Source organism: Carassius auratus, unplaced genomic scaffold (assembly GCF_003368295.1).
Source record: "Carassius auratus strain Wakin unplaced genomic scaffold, ASM336829v1 scaf_tig00216162, whole genome shotgun sequence".
NCBI classification, from domain to species: domain Eukaryota; kingdom Metazoa; phylum Chordata; class Actinopteri; order Cypriniformes; family Cyprinidae; genus Carassius; species Carassius auratus.
The window spans coordinates 84,276-110,078 of record NW_020528435.1 but is presented as its reverse complement, the minus strand read 5'-3'; the positions used below and the strand labels follow the sequence as shown (position 1 = coordinate 110,078).

The window sequence follows — 25,803 nt, the reverse complement described above, 5'->3', positions numbered from 1 at the left end:
TACACAAAGAATTACAGAAAGAAGATGCACTGAGGATTTTTTTCCCATAAAAAAATTAAATAAAAAATTTAATTAGAGTACAGTACAATCACGTACAGTAACAGTAAACAGCAGTGTATCAACATCTTTACTGCTGATAGATTTGGGGGGAGATAAGGGGGTCACACACAAAGAATGTGATGTTATAAACTCGCAATTGTGAGAAAAAAAAAGTCAGAATTGCAAAATATAAACTCACAATTGAGATTTATAAAGTCATAATTGTAAGATAAAAACTGAAATTCAGACTTTTTTCTTACAATTTTGAGAAAAAAAGTCAGAATTGCGAGATATAAACTCACAATTGTTCAATATTGAGAAAATTGTGAGGTATAAAGTCATATTCAGCTGTCTTAAAACAAACATGGGTCACAGCCTGTATATATTCACCTAGGTCCATAACAACTATAACTATCTAGAAAATAGCTTCCCAGAAAGATATGTCTGCATTTGAACTGCTTTAAAAAAATTATTAGCTATCCGGTTAACTTGATATCGAATTCTAACATTTAAAAGTGTAATCTGGCATTTGTCTTATGAAATCAATTCTGTCATCAGCAGCACGCAATTAATTTTGGGATAGTCTGGGCTTGGTAACCATCACAGCCTTCAGTCAGGGCAGCGCCATATTTCATTTATGAACGGATGAAAACAAGGTTGTGAAGGATACAAGTACAATTCAGTGGATCGAGCTGTTGTTTAACAGCATACTGATAGTTCAGCTGATAAAACATCTTTCTGGAAAGAAAGAACAAAAAAGAACAAGAACTACATAAAACTTTTTTGAAAGTAGTGAGTAGTGAAAATGACATGAACTAGGATCTTTAGACACTGTGTGCCACTGAAAAAACTGTTAGCCTGGTTTTAGTCCCCATTAAATTCAAAAGGGTGTCTAACCTGATTAAGATGGTCTTTAAATTGTAGTGGAGTATTTTGCATGGGCAAACACTACTCATGTATTCTTCAGATTATTATTATGAAGTTTTAAAAGATGATATCTGTCAGCTTAGACTGAGATCTAGTTTAAGGCTCCTCCCAGCTGTTGGTAGTAAAGTAATCTGGTGGTAATCTTCTTAGCTCACACAACCTGCGCTCTGCGGTTGGAAGGTTTGTCCACATTTCATACAGACCATTAACTGAAGATGATACAATAGAGGCATTAGCAAATATAACATGCTGCTCCTGAAGGTGAGTGAATACTGTACAGATGAAGCCTAATTATCATCGATGCATGGTTATGCCTGTATATTCCATTAAGCTGGATGAGACCTTGTTTTTTTTTTTTAAATGATACCCGAGCAGGTTTGTATTGAGACGGCAAAATATGACTACTTGTTGGAAAACACAGATGAGCCTCTATATGCTCCAAAAAAAAACAGTACAACCTGATAGAAGAGCCCCCGCTGAGCAGACTTCCCTGCGTGCTCACATGTGTTTCTGAGCCCTTCGTTCAGCAGACAGACTGCACTTTTGATCTTCCTCACCACATCATGTGGAACAAGAACATTTACTCGGCTCCAGACACTGCAAGTGGCTCACAAAACGCCAAGAGAGATACGAGACCAAGTGATGCTACAGGCCTCAGATGTGGTAATACAGCAGCCGAGCGCACGTGTGTGCAATGGAAAACCCCAGAGAGGCATCTGACTGAGGATTCCTCATTATCCGCAATTTCAAAGAAAGACATTCAGCTTAATTCTGCAGACATTGCTTATAAGCCCCTTAAGGATGCACTCGCTTTTCAAAGACACGATGAAAGGCTTTCGTCCTCTACCTTTCATGAGCTTCTCGAGTCCTCCTGGATGTCTGCAAACTTGCATTGCTAGATGCTAAACTTCAACACAACTGAACGTGCAATCAGCTTATCTGTGTCCACCGCAGCGGTTTCCTCTCGCACTAAACCTGTTGTCTCTGACGGCCAATGCATCTATAGAAGAAGTGAACGGTTTCAGTGCTGTAATACAAGACTGGGATCTAGTTACAACCCTAGAGTTTCTATACACAGCAAATCAAGGGAATTTCCTTAAAAAAAATCCCATTTGCATAAAAGATAAAAGAGCTGAAAGACTTTGAGAAGCAATCTTAAATGCCTAAGCAAATGAGCAAACCTCACGTTTGTTTTTGTTAACACTTAGGCTTTAGCGTAGCGTTATTTTCAAAATGTCACTCCCCGGACATTTCATTTTTGAACTACAGTCGTACAGTACATACAACAACCAAAGTCATTTAATGTTGGCAAATGTACATTGGTCTGTTTCAGATGTTCTTTAGCAGCACTCAGTGGATGTTTCATTTCTAAAGTGTTGCAAAACAAATCATTTTCCATAAATGTCGCCACAGAGGCATGTGATTCCACTGAACCTGATTTCCTAATCGCATGGATTTCTTTCAAGAAGATTGCTTTTTTTTTTCTCAGAGTAATTTCGCCATACACAAGATGCAACCACACCTTTAGAAGATCCTTATTTGATCCCATCGGGATCTGTTTCCATAAGGAAACCTCTTCACACTCCAGGTTTTGTTTTAATAGGGTGTTTTGAAGGGATAATATATTTACATTTAATTTCAAAAACACATTTTTAACATATTTCTTTTTATTTGATCTTTTTATTTGAAAAGCTTGATGTGGCACCAGAGGCTTATGATGACTCTGATGAAAAGAAAAGAGAAGAAAGGTAAAGAAAACACAAGATCTGTGTCAAGTGCCAGTGCTTGTGAAAGCGTTTCTGACTATTCTGACAGAGCTGCTATCACAATAATTATCTAGCTTGCTGTGACATGTACCTGTAGTTTTGGCCTCGGAGTAACAGGTAAATTAAGAGCATTCAGAACCCATGTACTGTGTTAGGACTGAGAGTGAGATTGCTGATCTAGAGAATGGGCCCTGAATGGTCGCAGATGTGAGGATCTGTACAGGTTTCGTCTGCGGTTGCGCAGCCTGAGGATGTGGACCAGTAGACTCCGGTTCCTCTCTCAAGCCTGCTGTCATGACCGGAGACGGGCTCTGAGCAGAGCTCTGTACGCTCTGAGACGGGCCATCTACATGCGTCGTGCTCAAACTGATGCAGTGGAGAGGAGGACAAGCGCTTTTCTGCTCTCTCACAGTTTTTACCAGGTGGGAAGTGTGCACAACTGCCCAAATCTCAAACTATAGAGAGAACTGTATCTGCCTAATTCTAAACAGGGCCATTTGCGTCCCATGACACTAAAATATATATATATATATATATATATATATATATATATATATATATATATATATATATATATATATATATATATATATATATATATATATATATATATATGGAGTAAGATATTAAGTCTTGAAAAAATGTTTAATGTTAAAATGTTAAAATGTTTTTGCTTAACACAAGTAAAACATTAATTTTTTAAAATAAAATATTAAAAGGTACATTTTTCTTACACTATTGGCAGATATATGTATATATAAAATTAAGCAAATACTAACTTTTATTATTTATTAATTTATTTTTCAGTAAACAAGACATAATATCTTATTTTTCTTCGCATATATATATATATATAAATTATAATGTGCTGCATTGCCAAAAGCTAAAGACATCTCTACACGTTGTCTACACTGGACGCGACAAAGCCACCTTTGAAAATCAATTTGAAACTTGTCAATAAATCATAAACAGAAAGCACATTGCATCCAGTGTAGACAGCATCACTGATTATAATGAGTTATCTAATAGATATTTGCGCCGCTCACGTCCAGTATTACACTTTGTTAACTTTAAATCCTGTAAAATGAAACCTTGAATCATTTAAACAGGGTTTAACTCTCATTTTAAAATGTTGTAGTTGTTTAACTATGTTGAGTTATTACAAGGCTCACCTATATGCTGCCAATTCACTCAACTATATAGAGGATTTCAAATATAAGCATAAGGCTGCAACCAAATATTCAATATAGATGATAATAAAGAATCAAGAGAGAAAAAATATAGATTTGTTGTGTACTAATCTGAATATTGGAGGAACAATGAAGCATTTCAGCTTCACATCTTAAAGGCGATACAATCATTGTGTTACAGTGGAAGAATCACTATGAGAGCAAACACCTGGAAAACACATTCAACACAGCCGCTCTGAGAAAACGACTCGTTCCTCCCAGCCGTGCTTCAGTCCTGAGGACCACACGTTCCTCCTGTGATTCATCATCAGTAAGAGTCATCCTGTGGTTACCTCTCCCAGACATCCTTGAGTCACAGTCCTGGACATGAATCACGACTTTCCTTTCGGTTTCAATATAGCTGTGCATGTTTTGTGTCCTGGCAGTCTGTGTGTACTGTACAAGCACTGGCTGCTCTGGAGGCAGGTGTGCTCGAGGTGGTCATGTGTTCGGTGGGACAGGAGACTCCAGAGCAAAGCCTGGACCCTGTGGACATCAACCTGGCAGAGGACACAGCTGTCCGCACATCAGTTCAGGTGCAGACAAACTGACTCAGTGCAGTGTTTTCCAGTCTCCCAAACGTTGACGGCATCTTATATATGAGATTTGTGCTTTCGTTTTGTCGTTCTAGGATGCATTTGTTATCATCAGCATGGAAGGGCTTGAAGATCAGGAACAGAGAGATGAAGATGGAGAAGTTGATTCAGTCCATTCAGAGGAGCCAGCTTCTTCACTCTTTCCATCTCTGGAAGAAAAGAGCAGAAACCTGTCAAAACGACAGAGAGAAACGGTTCGTTTTGAGCCGGTGAGAGTCAATCTGTGTATCACACATCATCACAATCTGTGTCTCCTGTACGGATGATTTTCATGGATGATGTCAACTTTATTGTTTATCTCAACATGAATCAGGAAGCGGAGTACAAACTGAAAGTCTAAAACAAGACAAAAGCACAAAGACACATAAGTTGCATCGGTTAAAAATAATTTTAAAAAGTCTCATCGGTTGTCACTGGGGCGCCTTTCCAAAAGGCACACCTTTGTACCTAAAGAGTCCATATTGGTAACTTAAAGGTACATATTAGTACATAAAATGTACTAAAGTGAAAAAAAATTGTACGCCCCAGTGAAAGCTTGTACCTCTTTTCCTCTGAGAGCATGTCCAGAATACCCTATACTGCATAAGTCTATAGAAACCCCCCCAGAGCACCCTGAGATCGTGGAGGTGACTTCAGTACAGACAAGCGGTTCACAAATCATGTTTTGAGCTGAAGGTGTTAAAGTAAACTGGAGTTTTCCAGTAGAACGCAGTGCAAACTTGCTACCACAGTATTTGTTTCCTGTACACTTCTCTGTACAGACGCTCCCTGCTCTCCTGGTACTCCTGCGTTCAGAAGAACAAGCTAACACGATTGAGCAGCAGAGCACGATGGATGCTTTCCAGATGGACGTTAGCAGGTGGGTGAGCTGCCTGACACTGACAGCACTGAGTCTGCTGAGGTGACAGACTGTCCAAATCTGTGCAGCAGCCTTCAGGAAGTGGAGAGATGTCTCGGACAGGAAGCAGGACACCAGGAGATGTCTGGAGAGAGTCCGCCTCCTGCAGGACAAGGGTAGAATGCAGGCTGCGTTTGCAGTTTGGTGTCAAAGTGCTCGGGTAAGGAAGGAGTTAAGGAGAATACGGGAGAAATCACAGAGCTCAACTCTCCTGGTAAGTCAGCTTGTGTTCCTGTGCTTTCATGTGACTGTTACACTCAGACAAGATATTCAGATACTGGCATTTATACAAAAAAAAGTACTCTCTTCTCCGGGTGTGTGTGTTTAAAAACTGTGTGTGTGGGCACTTAGGATGGTATAAATGCAGAGCACTAATTCTGAGTATGGGTCACCATACTTAGCCACATTGTAATAGGTCCAGTGTGTTTTACACTGTTAGAAAAAATTGTGAGATAAAAAGTCACAAACATTTTATTTATTTAATTTTTTATTCAGTGGCAGAAACGGGCTTCCATAGTTAACAGTTGCATGGAAAACACACAGTTATACGTTACATTTCCAGTCATTAAAATTATTATTCAGTCTTGTTTTTATGAAAACCTTGAACTGTTAACTGATCCAAAATCCGAGCCTTAAGATGTATTGATCGATTGCTGTAATGAAGAATCAGCAATGCTTTTATAAAATCTTGCCTTGTTCTTACGTGCCTCTAAAGTGTTACATTAATAACAGCTGATGCATCCTTCTTGCATCAGAGCACTTGATATGAAGCAAAGATTTGAAGTTGAGCCGTTGTGCACTATTTATGCCAGCATGTTTTGTCAGGTGTTTGTCAGCGTGGAGCGCCCTGGTTCAGCGCAGTGCATTACTTCTGTGTTACTGTCATCAGAGAAAGGTGCTGGCACTCAAGACGTGCTTTCGGCACTGGAGCAGATCTCGACAGCTGCATGCTCTTCTCAAGCATTTCCTCATCCAGCAGTTTCATTCAAGACAGAGACACACAGGTGACATCCCTTCATGAGTGTGATTTACTGTATTTGCTTTCAACACTAACTGTGATACACAAGACCGTTCAACATCAGTTACCTATATAAATCTATATAAAAGAAATATTTACCAAATATGGTAAAACGCTAATATTGTGAATCATCAATACAATTCAAAATAACTCCTTTCTGTTTGAACATATTTTAAAATGTGATTTTTATGCTGCAAAGCGTCATCACTCCAGTCTTCAGTGTCACATGATCCATGTGAGGACAATCGTTCCAGTATGAAATATCTCTGATTATTATCCATCTGTCTGTCTTGATGGAAGTGCTGAAATGGAGAACAGGTATTTCAGCAGAAGGACTATCTGCCAGGCTCCTGCTCCACAACACTCTTCAGAAGTGGACAGAGATATTAGAGAAACACCGGCTGGCTAAGTATGATGACCTCCTCTTCCTCTCTTTCTTAGCAATGATATTTCTCTCTGCGTCAGGTCTTTGCTCATTTCTCATTGAGATCTCACAGATCCGCTCATGATCGAGCTGTTCAGCGGGCTGTTCTTCTGGAGTGGGACAGACACACTCAGGCTGCTTTCTCTGAGCGAGTTCTGCTCTTCACAGACAGACTGGCTCATCTTCATCCGTCCTCCTCTGTCTCGTCCTGCTCAGATCCACTGATGTCCACCGCTGCGCCACAGGTACAAGACTCAGGTCAAGCCTTTAGGTCTTTAAAGCTCCACAATACTGCTAATATTGTGGTATTGTTAACACAGTAAGGGACTGATTTGATTGTACAATTGTCTGCTATTAAGGTGAGTAATTGTTAAGAAATTTGCTGTATTACAATATGACAAGAATAGTTTGCAGATGTGTGTTGACACACAGAGAGCAGCACTGCACTGCCCTCTACAGGCTGCAGAACCACAGCACAGACACATGACATGAATACTGATCTCTGCTGTAATTTAGCAGGTTGGCTCCATAAAACAAAATCTATGTATCTATCTATCTGTCTATCTGTCTATCTGTCTGCTGTCTGCTGTCTGTCTTTCTGTCCATCTGTCCATCTGTCCATCTGTCTTTCTACTGTCTGCTGTCTGTCTTTCTGTCCATCTGTCCATCTGTCCATCTGTCTTTCTGCTGTCTGTCTGTCTGCTGTCTGCTGTCTGTCTCTCTGTCCATCTGTCTATCTGCTGTCTGTCTATATATCTGACTATCTATCTATCTATCTATCTATCTATCTATCTATCTATCTATCTATCTATCTATCTATCTATCTATCTGTCTGTCTGTCTGTCTGTCTGTCTGTCTATCAACCATCAAATTACTCGTCACCCAGTTTTTTTTATATCGACTATGCATTCCATTAGTTTTTCAAATTGGTGTGTTTCACCGGGCTGCGAGGAAATATAGAGCTGAGTATCATCAGCATAACAGTGAAAGCTAACACCATGTTTCCTGATGATATCTCCCAAGGGTAACATATAAAGCGTGAAGAGTAGCGGCCCTAGTACTGAGCCTTGAGGTACTTCATACTGCACTTGTGATCGATACGATACATCTTCATTCACTGCTGCGAACTGATGGTGGTCATATAAGTAGGATTTAAACCATGCTAATGCACTTCCATTAATGCCAACAAAGTGTTCCAAGTCTATGCAAAAGAATGTTGTGGTCAATTGTGTCAAACGCAGCACTAAGATCCAATAAAACTAATAGAGAGATACAACCACGATCAGATGATAAGAGCAGATGGCACACAAATGGCACACAAACCCCGGCAAGAAAGCAGCCAGAATATGTAAGCAACCTCCCAACATGGTGCTGACAGCTATACCATGATTTGATTACGGTAACAGCGAGTTCTTAACCTTATCCTTGTCTTTCTGGAGCAGTATGAGCGCTGTGTGCTGCAGAGAGCCTGGCTCACCTGGAGAAAGAGACACATCAGGAACAGAGTATCTGCTGATCACGCAGCCGCCGTTAACACCACGCCGTTATCTCAGGTGAATCAGACACAGGCCACCACTAGCACAAGATAGACAGGGTCACCGTGCACTTATATCTCTAATATCTATTAGGGGTCACGGTAATCTGGTCTGTGCTTAATCAGACCAGTAAACACATAAACATTGACTTTCGCCTTCATTGTTCACACTGTCTTATCAGGAGCATACACTTCTTAAAACCAGCCCAATCACGGCCAAAACCAGCCTAGTGGTGCTCTAGAGGTTTCGGGGGGTTACCCTCAGTCGAAATTGAACCCGTGTCAACAGTTCTTCACTGGACAAACACAGACTTGGCATCTGCTGTTTCTAAACAACTCTTTAAAAAAATCACGTTGCAATAATGTTAAACATTAAAGTATATTTTAATTTACTGTAAATGCTTGTCGACTACATCTTTATAAGTAATTGTATAATACTTATAAAGATGTAGATGTTGCATTTAATATATATATTTAAGATAAAACATTTATGGTTAATTGCAAATAAAACGAAATTAGGTGTTTGATTTAGAGATTACATTTAGTTCAGGAACAGGAAGTGCACGCGCATTTTTGATAAAACTACATAGGCAAGTGAAAACACGTTTTATTTCAACTATAGTAACATTTGGTAAAACCATTAGAATGCAATGTGATGAATGGGGGCATATAAACTGGTTGATGAAAAACAACCATTTGAAAATAATAAGTTCAGCTTTGTGTTAAATATATGAGTCACATGGCACAAGTGGCACCATTCCCAAAGATTGACCCCACAACAGTTGTGTACAGATGATAATAATGTTTCTTTTTTTTTGGCAGGTGTTGCAGGTGTGGTGGCAGCTTGCCCACAGGACAGACTCTGAGTCCTAACCAGTTCAGATGAGTGAAGATCATATCAGACTGCAGAAACTCACACACACCCATTTACCCTGTCTATTCAACAGGAGTACAACAACACATTACAAACACTCCCTACCGTCCACTCTGGAATGTTTTTCAATGTTGGTTTAACACTGTTTGCATTAGATGAACAGTGTGTAGGGCCAAATATGAACACGTGCAGCTAGTCCGAGCTAAATTGTGATTGATTTCAGGTGAGACTGATATCTTTGTCATTTTGACTGGTTGGTCCACCTAACTCTGATATTAGTGCACAGGTGTGGATAAATATCTCCAGAAGAATGAGATATGCCGGCGGTTCAGAGGGTTGACTTATGTAACGGCCCTATAGTGAGTTCAGTATGAGTGTGTGTCGGGATACTGACTCCTCCTCTCATGTGCAACGACAACTGGAAGAACCAAGAGTGTGTTCAGTGTTTTATTAGTATGCACTTAGCTTGCAGAGGTACTAAGCATTTTTTATGTACAATATAAGTTTTGGTTTAGAATATTTTCCATACCACTTTTGTACATTTTTTTTTTACATATTTTTATAGAAGGAATAGAAGTATTTTCTATGCTTTTAGATGAATGAAAATCAGCTTTTTCAGTTTGCTAATAAAGTTTTATTATTATTGTTCTATCAAGATATTTCAATCCTTTTACATATTTTAAAGCTGAGTATAATTAGACTAAAATAATTGGCAAACACTTTTTTTTTTTGTCCTTGCATGTTCTTACCATAGCAATAACAGTAAATTATGCATAATTACAACCAATTAACAGTTAGCCAATCCCTAACCCTGTAGTAAGTACATATTATTATTAATATAACTCAGTACTTAACTGTACTGACAAGGACACTGTAACAAGAACACTTTATTTTTACACTTTGCTTTATAGGTAAATTTATTGTCCTATATTTATTTACACACCTGGCAATCGGTTTAAAAATAACCCAGTTTTTCCAGGCAAGATAACAAGATGTAAAAAACCAAAAAAAAAAAAAACCATTGTAAGTATTAATGACACTTATTAATTGTATAATGCTCTTTAGTTTTAAGAGCAAAAACATGCAAAGAGCTTAAAAACCACCCAGAGATGTAATAATAACCAATAATGACCATGTTTAAGTAATCACGATTACATATGTGTTCAAGCAAAAACGAGGTCAAGTTCATAGCGTTGGCTGACTTCCAACACATATGATGTTTGGCGTGACGTGAGATAAGAGACGACCCACGTGGACCGAATGTGTGCAGCTGCTGAAGTAACTTCTGGTTTCACGTAACATCTGCTGATGGCAGCGCACCAATCCTTCACCGTTATCAACAGAGGCATGGACTCTGAGATGTAGGTGAACTCCAAATATAAATGTCATGTGAATCTCAAGCAAACAAATAATCCAAAGATTGTGTCAAACGTGGACATGTTCGCACAGTCGGAGGAGCCTATGTTTATTGAGCTTTATATTGCCAGCAAAAACAAAAATGAACAAACCACTCAAAAAAAAAAAAAAAAATCAACGTTTACATCCATAATGGCACCACATTACAACAGTAATCACAAATCACAACCGTCACAAACTAGATACTCCTCTAGCATTCACACATGACTAGACAAACTAAACAAACACGTTCACTCCCAATTCTCATTCCTGTAACACGAGACGTTCTACAGAACTCAAATGAGAAATTATTTCTCTGTCATCGTAGTTGTTTTTAACCACAGTAATGATCGTCAAAAGTAAAACATCCAGATGCATTCAGGCAATGTGAATTTAGAGTGAACATGTCTTTAGTGTCAGGAAAATGAGAAATGTTTTAAAATCTTTAAAGGGATAGTTCACCCAAAAATGAATCATTAGTGTTTACTCGCCATAAAACTTGTGCATTTTTGCCCCTCTACACACGTGAAACCATATTTTCATATTGCGAAAAATAAGCTTAATGAATCAAGCGTTTTTAATTCATCTTACTATGCATCTTTTAATATGATGAGTGGACTTGATTTAGGCTTTTATTCATATGTAAGCATAGAGAAACGCACATACGTGGAGCACATACACCATACTTGCTGGAAACGTGCAGGAACGAACCTCATTGGTTCATGCAGAGGCGCAAATGTATTTGTGTGAGACATGTTTTTGCACATTAAACATGCATGTTTGGGCCTCCGTTTACCATATTTGATGTGCATTGATCAATGTAAATTAGTCGTAAATTAAATCTGTTCATCATAATAAAGCGATCATGTCTCTTCAGCACATTTGGATTGCTCCTTTTGTCTGCTACAATGTCTACAATGTACTTTGGAAGCTTAAAAATTTCAATGCATCAAAAAAAAACAAAAAAAAAAACAAGGATGAATAAACGAGTTATGTTTTCATTTCTGGGTGAACTAGCCCTTTAAACAAAATTGTAACTTTTTTTATTTTCTTGATTTTGCATAGACCTGTTTGACACTGTATGTGACATGTTAAGATTCATCTCTACAGTGGCTATATACTGTATTTTGTGTCCACATGTTTGACATATATTGAACACGCAATATCAAAAATACTGTCTATAAATAGTTAAAAATGTAGAATAAAAATATAAGAAAAAGGCACCCAAAACTGCAAACATAAATCCCTTTAAAGATTAAGGCAAATCATCTTCTGAAGTGCTACATTTGTATAATGTCTCCCTATGCATTAGCAGTGATGACGTATTAAGCTCTGACACAGTAAAGTCTTCAGGATGTGCGTCCAGACGTCTCAGTAGCAGCGCAGCTCTGTGTGAGGCTACGACGGACTTCCAGGAGGGGCGTCCAGGAGCGTGAACATGTCTTCAATCACCTGCCACAGGCAGCTGTCCAGCGGGAAGTCGTTGTCCACCAGGTTGACCAGGAAGTAGTTGTCGTGGATGTACTGAATGATCATGCGTGAGGGCGACTCGTCCTCGTACAGCTTCGCCCACTGTTCAATCCACAGCGCAAACGCCTCGTCCTGTGGGAACAGACAGACATGATGGTCTCGTTCATCACTGAGATAATAACAGTGAGTGAACGCCAAGACCTAATGGTGGAAAAAGCATCACCTTCCAGGACATAAAGCTGACTGGATCCACGACGGTGGGCTGAATGATCTCTCTGCCTGGGAATATGCCCCATGTCACAGCGTTGGGCTGCATTTCATGGGCATTCGTAATATTCTTGCCCTAAAAAGAAGATAATATATATATATATATTTTTTTAAAATGGTTCAAAACTGGATGTTCTTTCATGGTTGTTGTAGGGAGCGCTGCTGTTTCACCTGAACGTTGACTATATGGTAGTTCACGCGAGGCTCATACTTCTTCAGCACCTGCAGAAGCGCAGTGACATTTTCGCTGGACGTGAAAAACTCCAGGTAAGCCTGTTGAATTCAAGAGGTCAAAAACAAAGAAGCTGAAGGAACCATCTCCAAAAGTAAGCCAATCTCAAATAAACCTGAAAGATAATGGACCACTAAATAAAACCACCAATGACTAGCTATTCGATTCCTTAAACAAACCAACGTAATTAAAACTTGATTTTATTTCAGTTGATGTTTATTTCAAGTAACAAGACCATTTTTATGGTTTTAGTTGTATTTTTAGTTAACGATATGACTAGTGTTGTCACGGTACCAAAATTTCAGTATTCGGTACCGATACCAGTGAAAATCCAGGGTTCTCGTTAACAATTTCGGTACCAAAGCAAAACTCAAAAAAATTATAATTCAAAAAAGAAAAAACACCTTTTTATCACTAAAAATAAAACCAATGCCATTCTTTATACTTATTTACAATTATGTTAAAAAAAAATTCTTTTTTTTTTATTTTTATAAATTTGTCTTAAATGTAATTTTTTTTTTTTTGATAAATAAAGGGGATTTTCTATTAAAATGTAAACTTTGAAGAAATATTGTGCAATTAATTTCTTTAAAAAATAAAACAGTAGTAGCAGTATCGCATACATTCTACTAAATAATAGTAATATTTCTAGCACAATGCCTTTATGTTAAAATTAACTTTTATTTTGACGGGCTACTTTTATTTTGACACTGGTGTTACTCAAATGAAACGGTAAAATGCTTGTGAAGCGCTTCAGTCTATGTAGTAAACAAACCCGCACGTCTCTGCCATTCAATAATTCACACAGAGACGCGCAGAACATGCAGGATTAATATTTCAACCAACTTTGCGGCTTAACAGTTACAGAGACTGGTCCATACAGAGATTTGATTTGATTAATTTATGCTAACTTTGACAAATTCCGTGCCTGTCCATATTAAAATGTAAGTTCCATTTTCATGACTGGATTTTGAGATTATGTCCGCGTTTTCTGCTTCGCGGAAATCATAGCGATGTATGCGTCAAGAACCGGGTTGACCGGGACCTCGGTACCACCGGTACTAAAAAAGTACCGAAGTACACAACACTAGATATGACCATGAAACAGTGATTACAATGAAACGTGCCTATGTTTCAGTTTGTTCCTCGCACAAAACGATCAGAAGACTTCAGAATACGACACACACACAAGTCGCGTTCGCTCTTTCTCGGAAACATCTTATTTTACATCGTATGGAATAAAATAGGCCTGGATTTTCATTTCTGAGTGAGCTATTCTTCTAGCGCTGTAGCTGACCTTCTGAAAGACGTATCCCCCCGCAGGACCCCAGCCAACGATGGGGTCGGACGAGGGTTTGCCGTTAATGTTGGGCTGAGAGTTAATGGTGAGAACGCCCCTGCGGTTCACCTTCTCCAGCTCGTCCTTCAGCAGATTGGTCTCCGGAGCCAGAGGATCGTCGTTCCACGGCAGACACATGACCTACGGGAAGCAGACAGTACTGTTTATAGAGACACATACAAATACTGTCGACATGAATGGGGCAGTATGATCAAAATATTAGATCACCGAAATTGTAAATCATTGGTCAGTCAATTTATTTATAAAAAGTGTTTTATATATTAAAGGCAGGGTTATGGAAGAAGATTAAGGCCAAGCAATAAACAATAAAACCATCTCAAGATTAAAGTCGTTGTAATGCGAGATGAAACTCATTCAATTTCACGAAAAATGTCGAAATAAATGTTGAGAATTAAATCATTAGGCTTCGAGAATAAAGTCGATGTGTCGAGAGAATAAACTCATTAAATTTTGAGAAAACAAGTAAAATTTAAAGAAAATTTTAGAAAGAAAATGTTTAATTCAATTTTGAGAATAACTATTGTTGCGAGAACAAAAATACACAGCGATTTTATTCTAGATATTTTTCATTACATTCGAATTTAGTCTCAAATTATAATGACTTTAATCTCGAGATGGTTTTATTTTTACTATTGCTTGGCCCTGATCCTCTTTCGTACCGAGTAGTTGATTTGGTTCAAAAACACTCTTTTTATCCTAGTTGAAAGACTCGGCACATCATATCAATGATAATCAGACCTCTGCACATCAGCTGAATTCAATAATAATGTGCAAAATGTTGTGACATCGTTTGACAACCACAAATAATTAAAATCCTTAGTGTTGTTCCAAACAACACCGCTTCATACAGTGAGTTCTTCCTCGTCTTGACTCATGTGGTTCACGCGGTGCTCTGTATTTGTGCATCTCTCCGTGTGTCAGTCCTTGTGTTAGCTCTACCTTGTGTCCACTGGGGTTGGTTTGGCCAGTGATGTAGTTGGTGAAGACTTCATACACACTCCCCTCGTTCATGAGTTCGTCACCCCACATCTGCAGGAGGGCCTCTTTGGGAGACTTGCTCTTCAGGTAGAACAGATAGTAGTCTGTCAGTTCGCCAAAGGCTGGAGACGAGGAGTTACCCCTGACAAGATGACAACACCAGAAGTCACTTTTCTGTAACCACTTAAACATAAAACTCAGAAACATTTCAGTGTGTGTGTACCATCTTCCGTTGGGGAAATCATCCCAGTCTTGCGTTCTGTAGATGTAGCTTTTGGGTCGGGAAGCCCAGAAGATTGGCCTGACGTCTTCTACCTTACGCTTCGGATGAGCGCTGACGGCCCAGGGCAGGGGACGTCTAAAGGGAACCAGATTAACACAAAAATAAATCTCACCAAACCTGTCAAAAACAATCCCAGGCCATATTATAGCCCAAATAAATCTGAATCGTATACGTTTCGCTGAAAGAAAATTGTGTAACTTATTTATTTTTTACTAGTTAAAATATTAAAATATTAAAATATATATATTACATTTAATTTTTACTAAATAAATGAGTATATGAATAATAAAAGTCCTATAACTCAAAATAATGACCTTTTCTCCCTTTTTTGCATTATAATAATGACAATTTGGGAGAGGGTGATTAATTGTTGTAAAATAACAAATATCTGGAGTGACTGCACATTACCACCTACAACCAACAATATAATGTACAGTTAGACTAATAAACTACATTATTTGACCAAAAAAAATTAAAATATTGTGATAGATATATTAGTTCAGTCAAACAAATAATCACATCGAAAATAAAAGTTTTTGCTGACATAATATGTGTGTACCGTGTATTTATATTATGTGTATATATATATATATATATATATATATATATATATATATATATATATATATATATATATATATAAACACACATACTGCAAATATTACGCCTTTTTTCAAATTCCTTCCATTTATTTTTTTTGGATTCTGCTTTTTTTTTCATTTGTAATTTTTCTGGATTCTGTTCAAATGGTTAAATAATTTTGTAATCAAAAAGCATATCTAATTAACTGAAGTTATGTATTTTTGTGAGATAATAATAGATGAGAAAAAAAAAAATGGTTTATTCATCCAAAAAATTGTCAAATTCCATGTTATACAATAATTCAGTTTTTATGTCTGGATTCCATGATTCTTTCCCATTCATCATAAAGCCTTATTATAAAAAAGCAATACAGAACTTGAGCCCCCCCCCCAGTGTGCAGCAGGATGTAGTCAATGGATTTCCTGTTAGACTCACAGAAGGGAGTCACTCACCGTGGATCCTCGGCCCATAAGCCCAGCTGTCGGAGCACTTCTATGGTGGCCACCTCTCTGTTGAGCGTGTAGAAGTGCAGGCCTGGCACCTCTCCGCTGGCCAGAAGGACCTTACACATCTCCACCGCCTGATGGATGCCGTAGCTGCGAATGGCGGCGTCATTATCCTTGATGGGCTCAATCACCTGCATGATCTCCTCCGGCACTTCCAGTTTGGAGAGTTTGACCAGCTGACGCAGAGAGTGATAGCCCTGCGCAAACGGAGGAAATTCAAACTATCAAGACTGACCCAAGGAAGAAAATGTTCCAGGAAAGAAAGAAAAGCATACAGGTTTGGAACAATGCTGCGTTTATGCCATGTCGTGATTACTAGATGACACCCCTGATGTTGTACTCACATACTCAATGCCATATTAAAGGGGTCATGAACTGGCTTTTGTTATTAATTTATACTGTTTTACGAGGTCCACTTATGACGTTTGCATGGTTTTACATTCAAAAACATCAAAATCAAGAATAATAGGCTATTTTCTATCCTGGTTTTGAGTCCGGCTCGAGAAACTCTGGGTTTTTAATGGGCTTGCTGCATTGAAAACTTGGAAGTAAACGGCCACTGCTGTGATTGGATAACAGTTTTGCATCGTAAGCTAACTTTCTGTTTGTCTGTTTGACAAGCTATGTCCTTCATTGTTGGAGCCTTCTTTGACTTTAGACATGTACACATAATCAGGAAATATCTGACCAGGTTACAAGGTTAAAATATATATTTTTTTATTTACACAAGTGTGCTGCACCATTCCTGTCGAATCCAGTATAGACGCACAGTTTTGCTTTTAAATCTCAGTCTCTCTTCAAATCCAGCGTTGACTGGTGTATTTGTTTACAAAGGAATGTCATTTATAACTCGACCTCGGGAAACAGACCCTGTTCATCTTCGGGACACAGTTTAAGATATTTTAGATTTAGTCTGAGAGCTCTCAGTCTCTCCATTGAAGCTGTGTGTACGGTCTACTGTCCATGTCCAGAAAGGTAAGAAAAACATCATCAAAGTAGTCCATGTGACATCAGAGGGACGGTTAGAATATTTTGAAGCAGAGAAAATACATTTTGGTCCAAAAATAGCAAAAACTATGGTTTTATTCAGCATTGTCTTCTCTTCCATGTCTGTTGTGTGAGAGTTCAAAACAAAGCAGTTTGTGATATCCGGTTCGCGAACGAATCACTCGATGTAACCGGATCTTCTTGAACCAGTTCACCAAATCAAACTGAATCGTTCGAGTCTCTAATACGCATTAATCCACAAATGACTTAAGATGTTAACTTTTTTAATGTGGCTGACACTCCCTCTGGGTTCAAACAAACCAATATCCCGGAGTAATTCATTTACTCAAACAGTACATTGACTGAACTGCTGTGAAGAGAGAACTGAAGATGAACACCGAGCCGAGCCAGATAATGACTCGTTCACGAGTCAAGAACCGTTTCTGTCAGACGCGTCCGATTCGTGAACCGAGCAGCTGATGATACTGCACATGTGTGATTTAGCGTGAAGCAAACCGACACACAGAGCGTCTGAACTGAACTGATTCTGTGCTAGTGTTATGAGCGCGGGTAAACCAAAGGCTTGAATCAAGGGCAATCATCGCAAATTACGCCATTACGCCGAGCGCAAAAGAACCGGTGAACCGTTTTCTTCAACCGGTTTATTGAATCGAACTGTCCGAAAGAACTACTGGTGATCCGAACACCGATGCAATTGGTTCTTGACTTAAGAACGAGTCAATGTTTTGCTCGTTAACTGGCTCGGCTCGGTGTTCATCTTCAGTTCTCTCTTCACAGCAGTTCAGTCAGATACTGTTTGAATAAATGAATTACTCTGGGATATTGGTTTGTTTGAACTCAGAGGGAGTGTCAGCCACATTAAACAAGTTAACAGCTTAAGTCATTTGTGGATTTATGCGGATTGGAGACGCAAACCGTTTAAAACGATTCAGTTTGATTTGGCGAACTGCTTCAAAAAGATCCGGTTACATCGAATGATTCGTTCGCGAACTGCTTTGTTTTGAACTCTCTCAGAACAGACACGGATAAGAAGACAATGCTGAATAAAGTCGTAGTTTTTGCTATTTTTGGACCAAAATTTATTTTCGATTCTTCAACAAATTCTAACTGAGCCTCTGATGTCACGTGGACTACTTTGATGATGTTTTTCTTACCTTTCTGGACATGGACAGTATACCGTACACACAGCTTCAATGGAGGGACTGAGAGCTCTCGGACTAAATCTAAAATATCTTAAACTGTGTCCCGAAGATAAACGGAGGTCTTACATGTTTGGAACGACATGAGGGTGAGTTATTAATTACATAATTATGATTTTTGGGTGAACTAACCCTTTAAGGCATTACAATTCTTCTGTGGAGGCGGAGTTTAACCTACAGGCACATTCGAGCATCTGGCGTTCGCTGGGCCTGGTGTAAATAAAAGCTTTTGTTTCAGTAACAAGGACGTTTTAAGTTCTGAAACTTACAGGATATTATTTTAGTAAGCTCAAGTAAAAGTTGATTTCTCAATACATGACGCCTTTAAATATGTATAACAAGAGTAATCAACAGCAAAATCGGCAAATTCAATAGCAACTCCTTTATTAGTAAATGTATAGTTTGTTTAGTGGGGTATTAGATAATTACTAGCTACATTAAACTGTTTTGCATATCTTTCGTATATTATCAGATCATTCTTGCATTTTCAAAATGCTAACCTCAATTATTAAAAATTATTAAACAAAATATTGCAAAATAAGAGCTTAAGGACAGGGTAGGACTGTTATTTTGCAATAGTTCCAACTATCCACTAGATGATTTGATTCAAAACCATTTTGGTTGTTGATCAAAAACAACCACTATTAAGTGCTCTAAATGTATTCATGTGTAATTTATCGCCTGTGGAAGGTGTAGGACCATAAAATGTTTGTCCAATCATATTTCTCGGTCCGAGGGCTACGATAGGCCATCCTTACTGCCTATCATTGTATGTATTTGCATACCTGCGAACAGACATGATCCGTCGTCAGCACGTTCATTGCGCTATTGCACACCGGGTGAGAATTGAAGACAGTATTATTGTAAAATTACGCGCTTTGTACTGAAATGTTTTCTCACCGGTGAATGAGACATGAGCTAATCTGACAGTACTGCATTCAGTCGTCCACCAACGCCGTCACTGGTTAGTCTCTGGTCATGTGATTTAGAGGAGGCGTGTCCTTGGAGAGTGATCTGCAGGAGGGTGGGATCTTATGCTTTCAAAGCTAGCTTGCTATTGCTAGACTCTCTGAAATCGCCTAGCCTAGCTTTAACTACATTTTACTCCTGAAGCAGCCATTTTCGGTTTTCCGCATGACATTGGAGAAGTCAGATTGTACGGTCTAAGTCTGAGATCTTAGGTACAACATGTCATGAACACACCTCAACATACAAATGAACTACAGTACTACATGCACTACAGTATCCCTTTAGGAGTGAAAAGAGTTAGGTAGAGTACGTTAACTCTTGTGCTGTATTGAAAATCCCTTACCTAAGTTTTGTTCAGGGTCAAAAATGAATCATTTACAGGTAAAATAAAATCCTCTCCAGGTCAAACTGACCAAAACACAACATACGGGATAAAATCAATGGTGCTGGCTTGTAGATAACCAATAGTTTGTATTAGATAACCAGTAGTATTATCTTAAAACACTAATCTGTATTAACTTTTTTTAGTTGTACTGAAATGTAGGGCAATAAATACATTCATCACACCATTGCATATATTCCAAGACAACCAATTACGCTGTTTGATAAGGTGCATTAAGAGTGGCCCTTAATTGGTCTTTTGCAATGAGTGTTTGGTTGAAGACGAGATAACTGGATGACTTCCCCATCACTGGTCAGATTCTGTTGATGTACCTGGATGGGGAAGATTCCTGGGAGAATGGGGCAGGTGATGCCAATGGCCCGGCAGTCTTTGACGAATCTGAGGAAGGTCTCTGCCCTGAAGAAGAGCTGGGTGACGATGAAGTGTGCACCAGCATCCACCTTCTCCTTCAGGTGCCTGAGGTCATCGTCATAGCTCTCTGCCTCTGGGTGCCCCGTCGGGTAACCTATCATTACATTTGTAACGGCTTTGAGCTGATGAAGTTTAGAGCTGCATGCACAAATGAGTATGAACAAATGGATCCAACTTCAGTGTAAAACTATGTGATTTTTTTTTTTTTTGGCAACTTTATCATCCGCAAGGTAAAAGCAATGGCAATAGTGATATTTAGCTTAGCAAACACCAATAACTGCTTGTTTTTTTTATGCTTACCTGCGACACAGATATCAAAGTAGTCATCGAATTCGCAGCGAATGTGCTTGACTAGATCTGTAGCATAGTTGAAACCGCCATCTTCCTCCACCCAATCTTCCCCAACAGGATCTGCAGAGAAATCAGATGCGCTCGTGATGCATAACTGCTCCAAAAGCTGTAGATGCACGATGGCAGATTAACTTGAGAAATGCTGATTATAATGAGGATCCATGACTATTAGGATGCCGCCTTCAAAGGGTCTGAAATAGACCTTATTTGTTTTTGGAAAACCGTGTTTTTTTTGGACCAAAGTAACAGTCAGATCAGTCACTGTTCATACCTCCTCTCAGGGCCATGATATTCTTGAGGCCGAGCCGCTTGGCTTTATTTAAATGGGCTGTTATTTTCTCCTTTGTCTGATTGCAGCATGTCAAATGCAGGACGCTCTCCAGGCCGCAGTAATTGACCGCTGTGCTTGCTATTATCATAGAGGACGTTTCTTTATCAGAGCCCGGATCTCCAGCCGGATGCCAAGTGACGTCAATGAAGAGCGGACCTCCAGAACCCATTCGGTCAAATCTAACACATAGAGAACAAAAAGACCATTCACTCTAAAAACCAAAAATTCTTTCATGTCTGCACGATGGTAATGAGAATTCACCTGAATTTCAAATGCGTCAAGGCAAAATAAATATATAGGGGTTGGACAAAATATAATGTGAACACCTGGGAAATAGGCAATGTTATTTTTTTAAGGCATTTTACCACCATCTGCCTTTAATCCAGCTTCAGGCCTCTGAAGAATAGATTCATACAACTTTAAAATGTAGGGTAGTGTGATTTCGGAGAGGCTAGCAACAGCAAGCTAGCTTTGAAAGCATAAGACCTCACCCTCCCTGCAAATCACTCGCCAAAGCCACGCCTCCTCCAGATCACATGACCGCGCACACGCAGAGCAGAGACTAACCAGGGACACGATGAGAGACGATTTATCTGGACAGGGCAGATTTTGGTCTCCAACTCTCCGTGTTTTAGGGTCATGACACCATCTTTTTTGCATTTCATCAACGATGTCTGAAATTAAAGTCTTAGCAATACAGCGCTTCATGGATGTCAGCTTTGGGAAATTGTCTGTGGTTGGTTTTTGAGGAAATGAGTGTCATCAGGGTTAATGTTTGCTGCAGTACTTCTGTTTCGTTTGGACACAATCAATCCTAACGCTCGACAGACCCTGTCTTTCACTTTTGGTTTCACCCATGATAAACAACCCAGAACAGCTCCTGGAGGGCCAACCTGCTCCAAAACCAAACCTGTAGCCTTTAAATAAACCTGAAGGACTTGATTAGTTGGATCTGTTGCATTTAGTTAAGGTTGAAGCTAAATTTGCCAGTGCTGTGACCCTCCAGTGACCCTTTTTTCTTTGTTTGTTTTTTTTTTTTAATACTGTATCCAATGCAAATTATACGAATGTTTAGATGCAAAAACCTTTTTCCTTTGAAATTTGCATTTTTATCAGGCTCCCTATTTGTATGTAAAATATATAAATAATCTCTTGGTGAATCTTGGGTGAAATATATATATATATTTAGATAACATACGTACCTGGAGATCAGATTGACGGCTCCAGACGCTGTGCGAGGTGGGAAGAACTCCAGGGAGAACCAGTGGTCCCCAGACTCGATCCGCCGCTTCATCTTGTCCCGCAGCCGGTCGGTGCGGTCGGTGTCCAGTACCGGGGTCGAGCACCTGGAGCTCTCTTTGGAGCTCTCTCCGCTGTTACTGACCCCGCTGGAGTCGCTCTTAGAGGACTGCCATCCTACATCAGCTCTTTGGTTCACCATGTTTCCTGTGCACAGAGAAACGCTCACTTTTTTTAATGTCTCCAATCTCTAGACATTAATGACACTGCCTATGTTCAAAATGTAATAATAGTTTACCACTTATTATGCTTGTATTTATCTATTTTTAAAATGTAGTAAGTAAAATGGTGTTCACGATTTTAGATTAAAAACAGTATTAAACATTATTCCCCTCATAAGTGTGAATCCAGCTATTATCCTGCATATAAAAACTATTATTTTGCATTTTTAGTTCAACTTTATGTAAAAACGTCTTAAAATTTGGCAGTCTGACACTATAAAAGGTCAACAGAGTGATGTGTTAAAAAAGTGCAGATGTAATGACTTCCAAACCATTCGTGTGTGTCCCACTGCATTGTGGGATATAGTATCCAGAGTACAGTATGTTCTGATACTGCACACATAACATTTGAATCTATAAATCATGTCAAATTATTATTTCAGCAACATATGTGATTGGAGACATAAGATGATTAATATACTTTAGTAAACAGCATCTAACACATTATAATGTTCCACTGAAACTTTTAATGTAAAGTATACTACTTGAACATTTATTACTGACAGTTAAAATAATAAGTACTGATTGTCCCCTTACCTCTAACGGTACTTCATCAAAGTCAATATTACGATGAAGTCTTTATTTAATTTGATGATGACACTTTTATGGCATATTCACGTGGTTTATACCAACATATTTAGCATTTTAGTATTAGTTTATTAATTAATACCGAACATGCACGTCTCATAAAAGTAAATACATGCAAACGTTAAAAAGCATAATAGAGTAACTATTATTATAGAGTGTTCTATGAATAATACGTGTTATTCTTATTCTCATGACTATCCTATTTGCTGAATGCACGAAGACTTGTGAGTCTTCACGTATAAGGAAGACCCGTTAATTCATTTAAAAGGATGTTGCTTTTGAAAGACACAATTTTTTAACTGACACTCAATGCAAGCAACAAACAGTTGATATGACATGATGCATCGCTTTAGGATTGATTTATGCATCTTGCGATGTTGTTCATAGCTCGACCAAGACATGTGGTTCCGCGTGACAGCAGCGGTCCCTTTAATTAACCGAACCGAAACCAAAACACTCATGCTGACCCTGTTTAATAGTAAAAAAAAAAAAAAAATTACCTTCAACCTTTTCCCAATCCTCCAGGAGTTATGAGGGGAGAGTGCAGTCCCAGGGCGGCGCTGTACTTGAGCTCTTGCTAAACAGCGTGTGCAAGAACAGCATGGACGACAAACAGGCTGGCGTGTGATCGACAGACCACGCCCCCTTCGCTTGGGACACGCCCACTATCGACCATACGACCATCCCATTGGATGCAGCGTCTGTCATCACTTATGATGCAAACCCACCACATGTGCTCATTAATAATTAAATATACTACTCGCGCAGATACGCGCACGTCAACACAGAAAAAAAATTCCTTTTTGTGTCATAATTATAAATTATGTAACAGTTTCGTCCGTTTATCTCATAAAGTTGACTTTTCTTTATCATAAAAATAATTTACTTAAGCGTTGATATTTCGTATGTGGCGGAAACGGGCTTCCCTCACCTAAATATTATATTTTATGATCTGTGAATTAAAGATAAGTGGTCAGTGTCTATATGTTATAGTTAAAATTCAATTCAATTCAAAATGTCTTTGTTGGCATGACTGTAAATGATACAATATTGCCAAAGCTTAGTATCCATGTACAAATAGATAAATAATAATAATAAAAATAATAATAGCTGAATGACATCACAGTAATAGAATGGGATATTATAACTTCTTTGGAGTTTTGGCCAAAGATATATTCATTGTCCTTTGGATCTCTGTTATCGGGTTCAGTTCCAGTTCTTGTGTTGAAGTCTCTGCACAGCTGCACTTTTCCCTGGGCCTGGAAACGGCTGATCTCTGTGTGGATGATGTTCAGGTATTCCTCATCATGATGAGGGGATTCTGCTGCATGGGAATATAAATGGCACAGAGATGCTCTCTCTCTCTCTCTCATTTTATTTTATATTTCCTTAAAAAGTGTACTTTGTGTCATTTCATTCAGCTTTAAATATTTACAATATAGAAAGGCCATGTAAATTTCATGCAAATTAATTTTCAATGCATGTTTCTGATTCACCTCTAAGTCTTTTATACCACTATGAACAATTACACAATTTACTAAATACTTCTGATGTATAACTGAGAAAAAATATCTTAAACTCGGAAGACCTTATCCATGTCATTGCTGTTTTCATGTTTATTAATATTCTTCATGTGATGCAGATAACTGCAAATCCCTTTGACCTAAAGTATTTACTTGAAGTCCCCACTGAGGTTTAAAGTTAATGTTTCAATTATTTAATGACACATTTGGATGTTTACAGTTCTCTGATATTGGTTAATGCTCACACTGGCATGCAGCTAAACAAATGAAATATTTCAAATGTAAAAATTTAAGTCACAAAATATCTCAAAGTTATCCCGAGGTAGTCAGAATACATGACCTACAATTAGTAATATAAATTACATTTCTGACTACAGTTGTCATATAATTTGTAAACAATAACAGACTACAAGTCATAAGTAATCTACCCAGCACTGTCTATATATTATAGATAAGTGGATTGCGTAAATACTGTTATATGTTTTCATACAGTCTTTTATTCAGTTTTTATACAGATTATGCGTTAAAGCTGCGCATCTGCAGCGCGCTTGAGTACTTCCGTTGGCCTGTGCGCTGGTCATGTGATCATCTGCGCACCAGCGCCTTTTGAGTTCATTCTGACGCTGTAAACATCTGTTGTCCGTCACCCAGATGCATTGTAAACAGTCCGACGTGAATCAAGTGTAACGTTAACAATTAGTCTAGTGATCAAACCTCTCAGTCTGCTGTTCAACAAGCTACTGGATTCATGAGCTTTATCTTTGGACATGAAAGTCTAACTGTTTCTGAATCTAGTCTTCTCAGTGTCTAGACGAGATTGTTGGTCATTTTTGGCCAGTGCAGCAGTTTTGGACAATATATCACCAAATCATTGTCGTCAGGTTATGTGACACACCCTGTATTTCTTTATGTTATGATTATTAACCTGATTTAAATTTTCATTGTGTTCTTTATCATTGTAAATAAATGCTAATATTGTTGACAAATCAGGCATTACTCATGATGTGATCATTTGAAATGTCAGAAATGTGCTCAGAGCAGTGGCGGCTCCAGACAATTTTGATTGGGGGGGCAATGGGGGGTCCTGGTCATTTCAAGGGGGGTCTCATGAAAACCAACAAA

At 38.6% G+C, this 25,803-nt stretch overlaps 2 protein-coding genes and 1 pseudogene across 3 annotated transcripts; 2 read left to right on the top strand and 1 right to left on the bottom strand.

The window, feature by feature from the left end:
- Positions 1-378: 378 nt before the first annotated feature.
- On the top strand, positions 379-9,852 carry LOC113097249 (uncharacterized). 2 transcript variants are annotated; one of them, XR_003288811.1, is made up of 10 exons: positions 379-3,154; positions 4,104-4,232; positions 4,348-4,497; positions 4,593-4,766; positions 5,319-5,416; positions 5,485-6,459; positions 6,774-6,882; positions 6,962-7,142; positions 8,340-8,450; positions 9,254-9,852. XR_003288811.1 is itself a non-coding variant. In XM_026262466.1 (6 exons), exons 1-6 carry the CDS (start codon positions 2,984-2,986, stop codon positions 5,573-5,575), a joined length of 813 nt encoding a protein of 270 aa, XP_026118251.1. In that variant the 5' UTR covers positions 379-2,983; the 3' UTR covers positions 5,576-6,529. The 2 variants fall into 2 exon arrangements, 1 of the variants encoding a protein (XP_026118251.1); XM_026262466.1 differs by lacking the exons at positions 6,774-6,882; positions 6,962-7,142; positions 8,340-8,450; positions 9,254-9,852 and having other exon boundaries at positions 5,485-6,529.
- An 889-nt stretch (positions 9,853-10,741) lies between these two features.
- LOC113097248 (methylenetetrahydrofolate reductase-like) lies at positions 10,742-23,789 on the bottom strand. Its single transcript, XM_026262465.1, has 12 exons — positions 23,659-23,789; positions 22,253-22,496; positions 20,991-21,229; positions 20,669-20,779; positions 20,269-20,462; positions 16,325-16,575; positions 15,231-15,365; positions 14,969-15,149; positions 13,967-14,149; positions 12,609-12,710; positions 12,394-12,513; positions 10,742-12,302 (listed from the first exon to the last, which is right to left on the bottom strand). The coding sequence occupies exons 2-12, from the start codon at positions 22,489-22,491 to the stop codon at positions 12,099-12,101; spliced, it is 1,959 nt and encodes a 652-aa protein (XP_026118250.1). The 5' UTR covers positions 22,492-22,496; positions 23,659-23,789; the 3' UTR covers positions 10,742-12,098.
- Positions 23,760-25,803, top strand: part of LOC113097258 (chloride transport protein 6-like) — a 19,744-nt pseudogene continuing 17,700 nt past the window's right edge.

Bases quoted from the DNA above. Each gene is read 5' to 3' on its own strand.
- LOC113097249 (XM_026262466.1), top strand. From the start codon at position 2,984: ATGTGGACCAGTAGACTCCGGTTCCTCTCTCAAGCCTGCTGTCATGAC. The intron at 4,233-4,347 runs GTAAGAGTCATC...GTGTCCTGGCAG, and splicing joins CCTCCTGTGATTCATCATCA to TCTGTGTGTACTGTACAAGC. The intron at 4,767-5,318 runs GTGAGAGTCAAT...TTCTCTGTACAG, and splicing joins AAACGGTTCGTTTTGAGCCG to ACGCTCCCTGCTCTCCTGGT.
- LOC113097248 (XM_026262465.1), bottom strand. From the start codon at position 22,491: ATGGTGAACCAAAGAGCTGATGTAGGATGGCAGTCCTCTAAGAGCGAC. The intron at 20,780-20,990 runs GTATGAACAGTG...ATTTCTCTGCAG, and splicing joins TATCATGGCCCTGAGAGGAG to ATCCTGTTGGGGAAGATTGG. The intron at 12,303-12,393 runs GTGATGCTTTTT...CTGTTCCCACAG, and splicing joins TCAGCTTTATGTCCTGGAAG to GACGAGGCGTTTGCGCTGTG.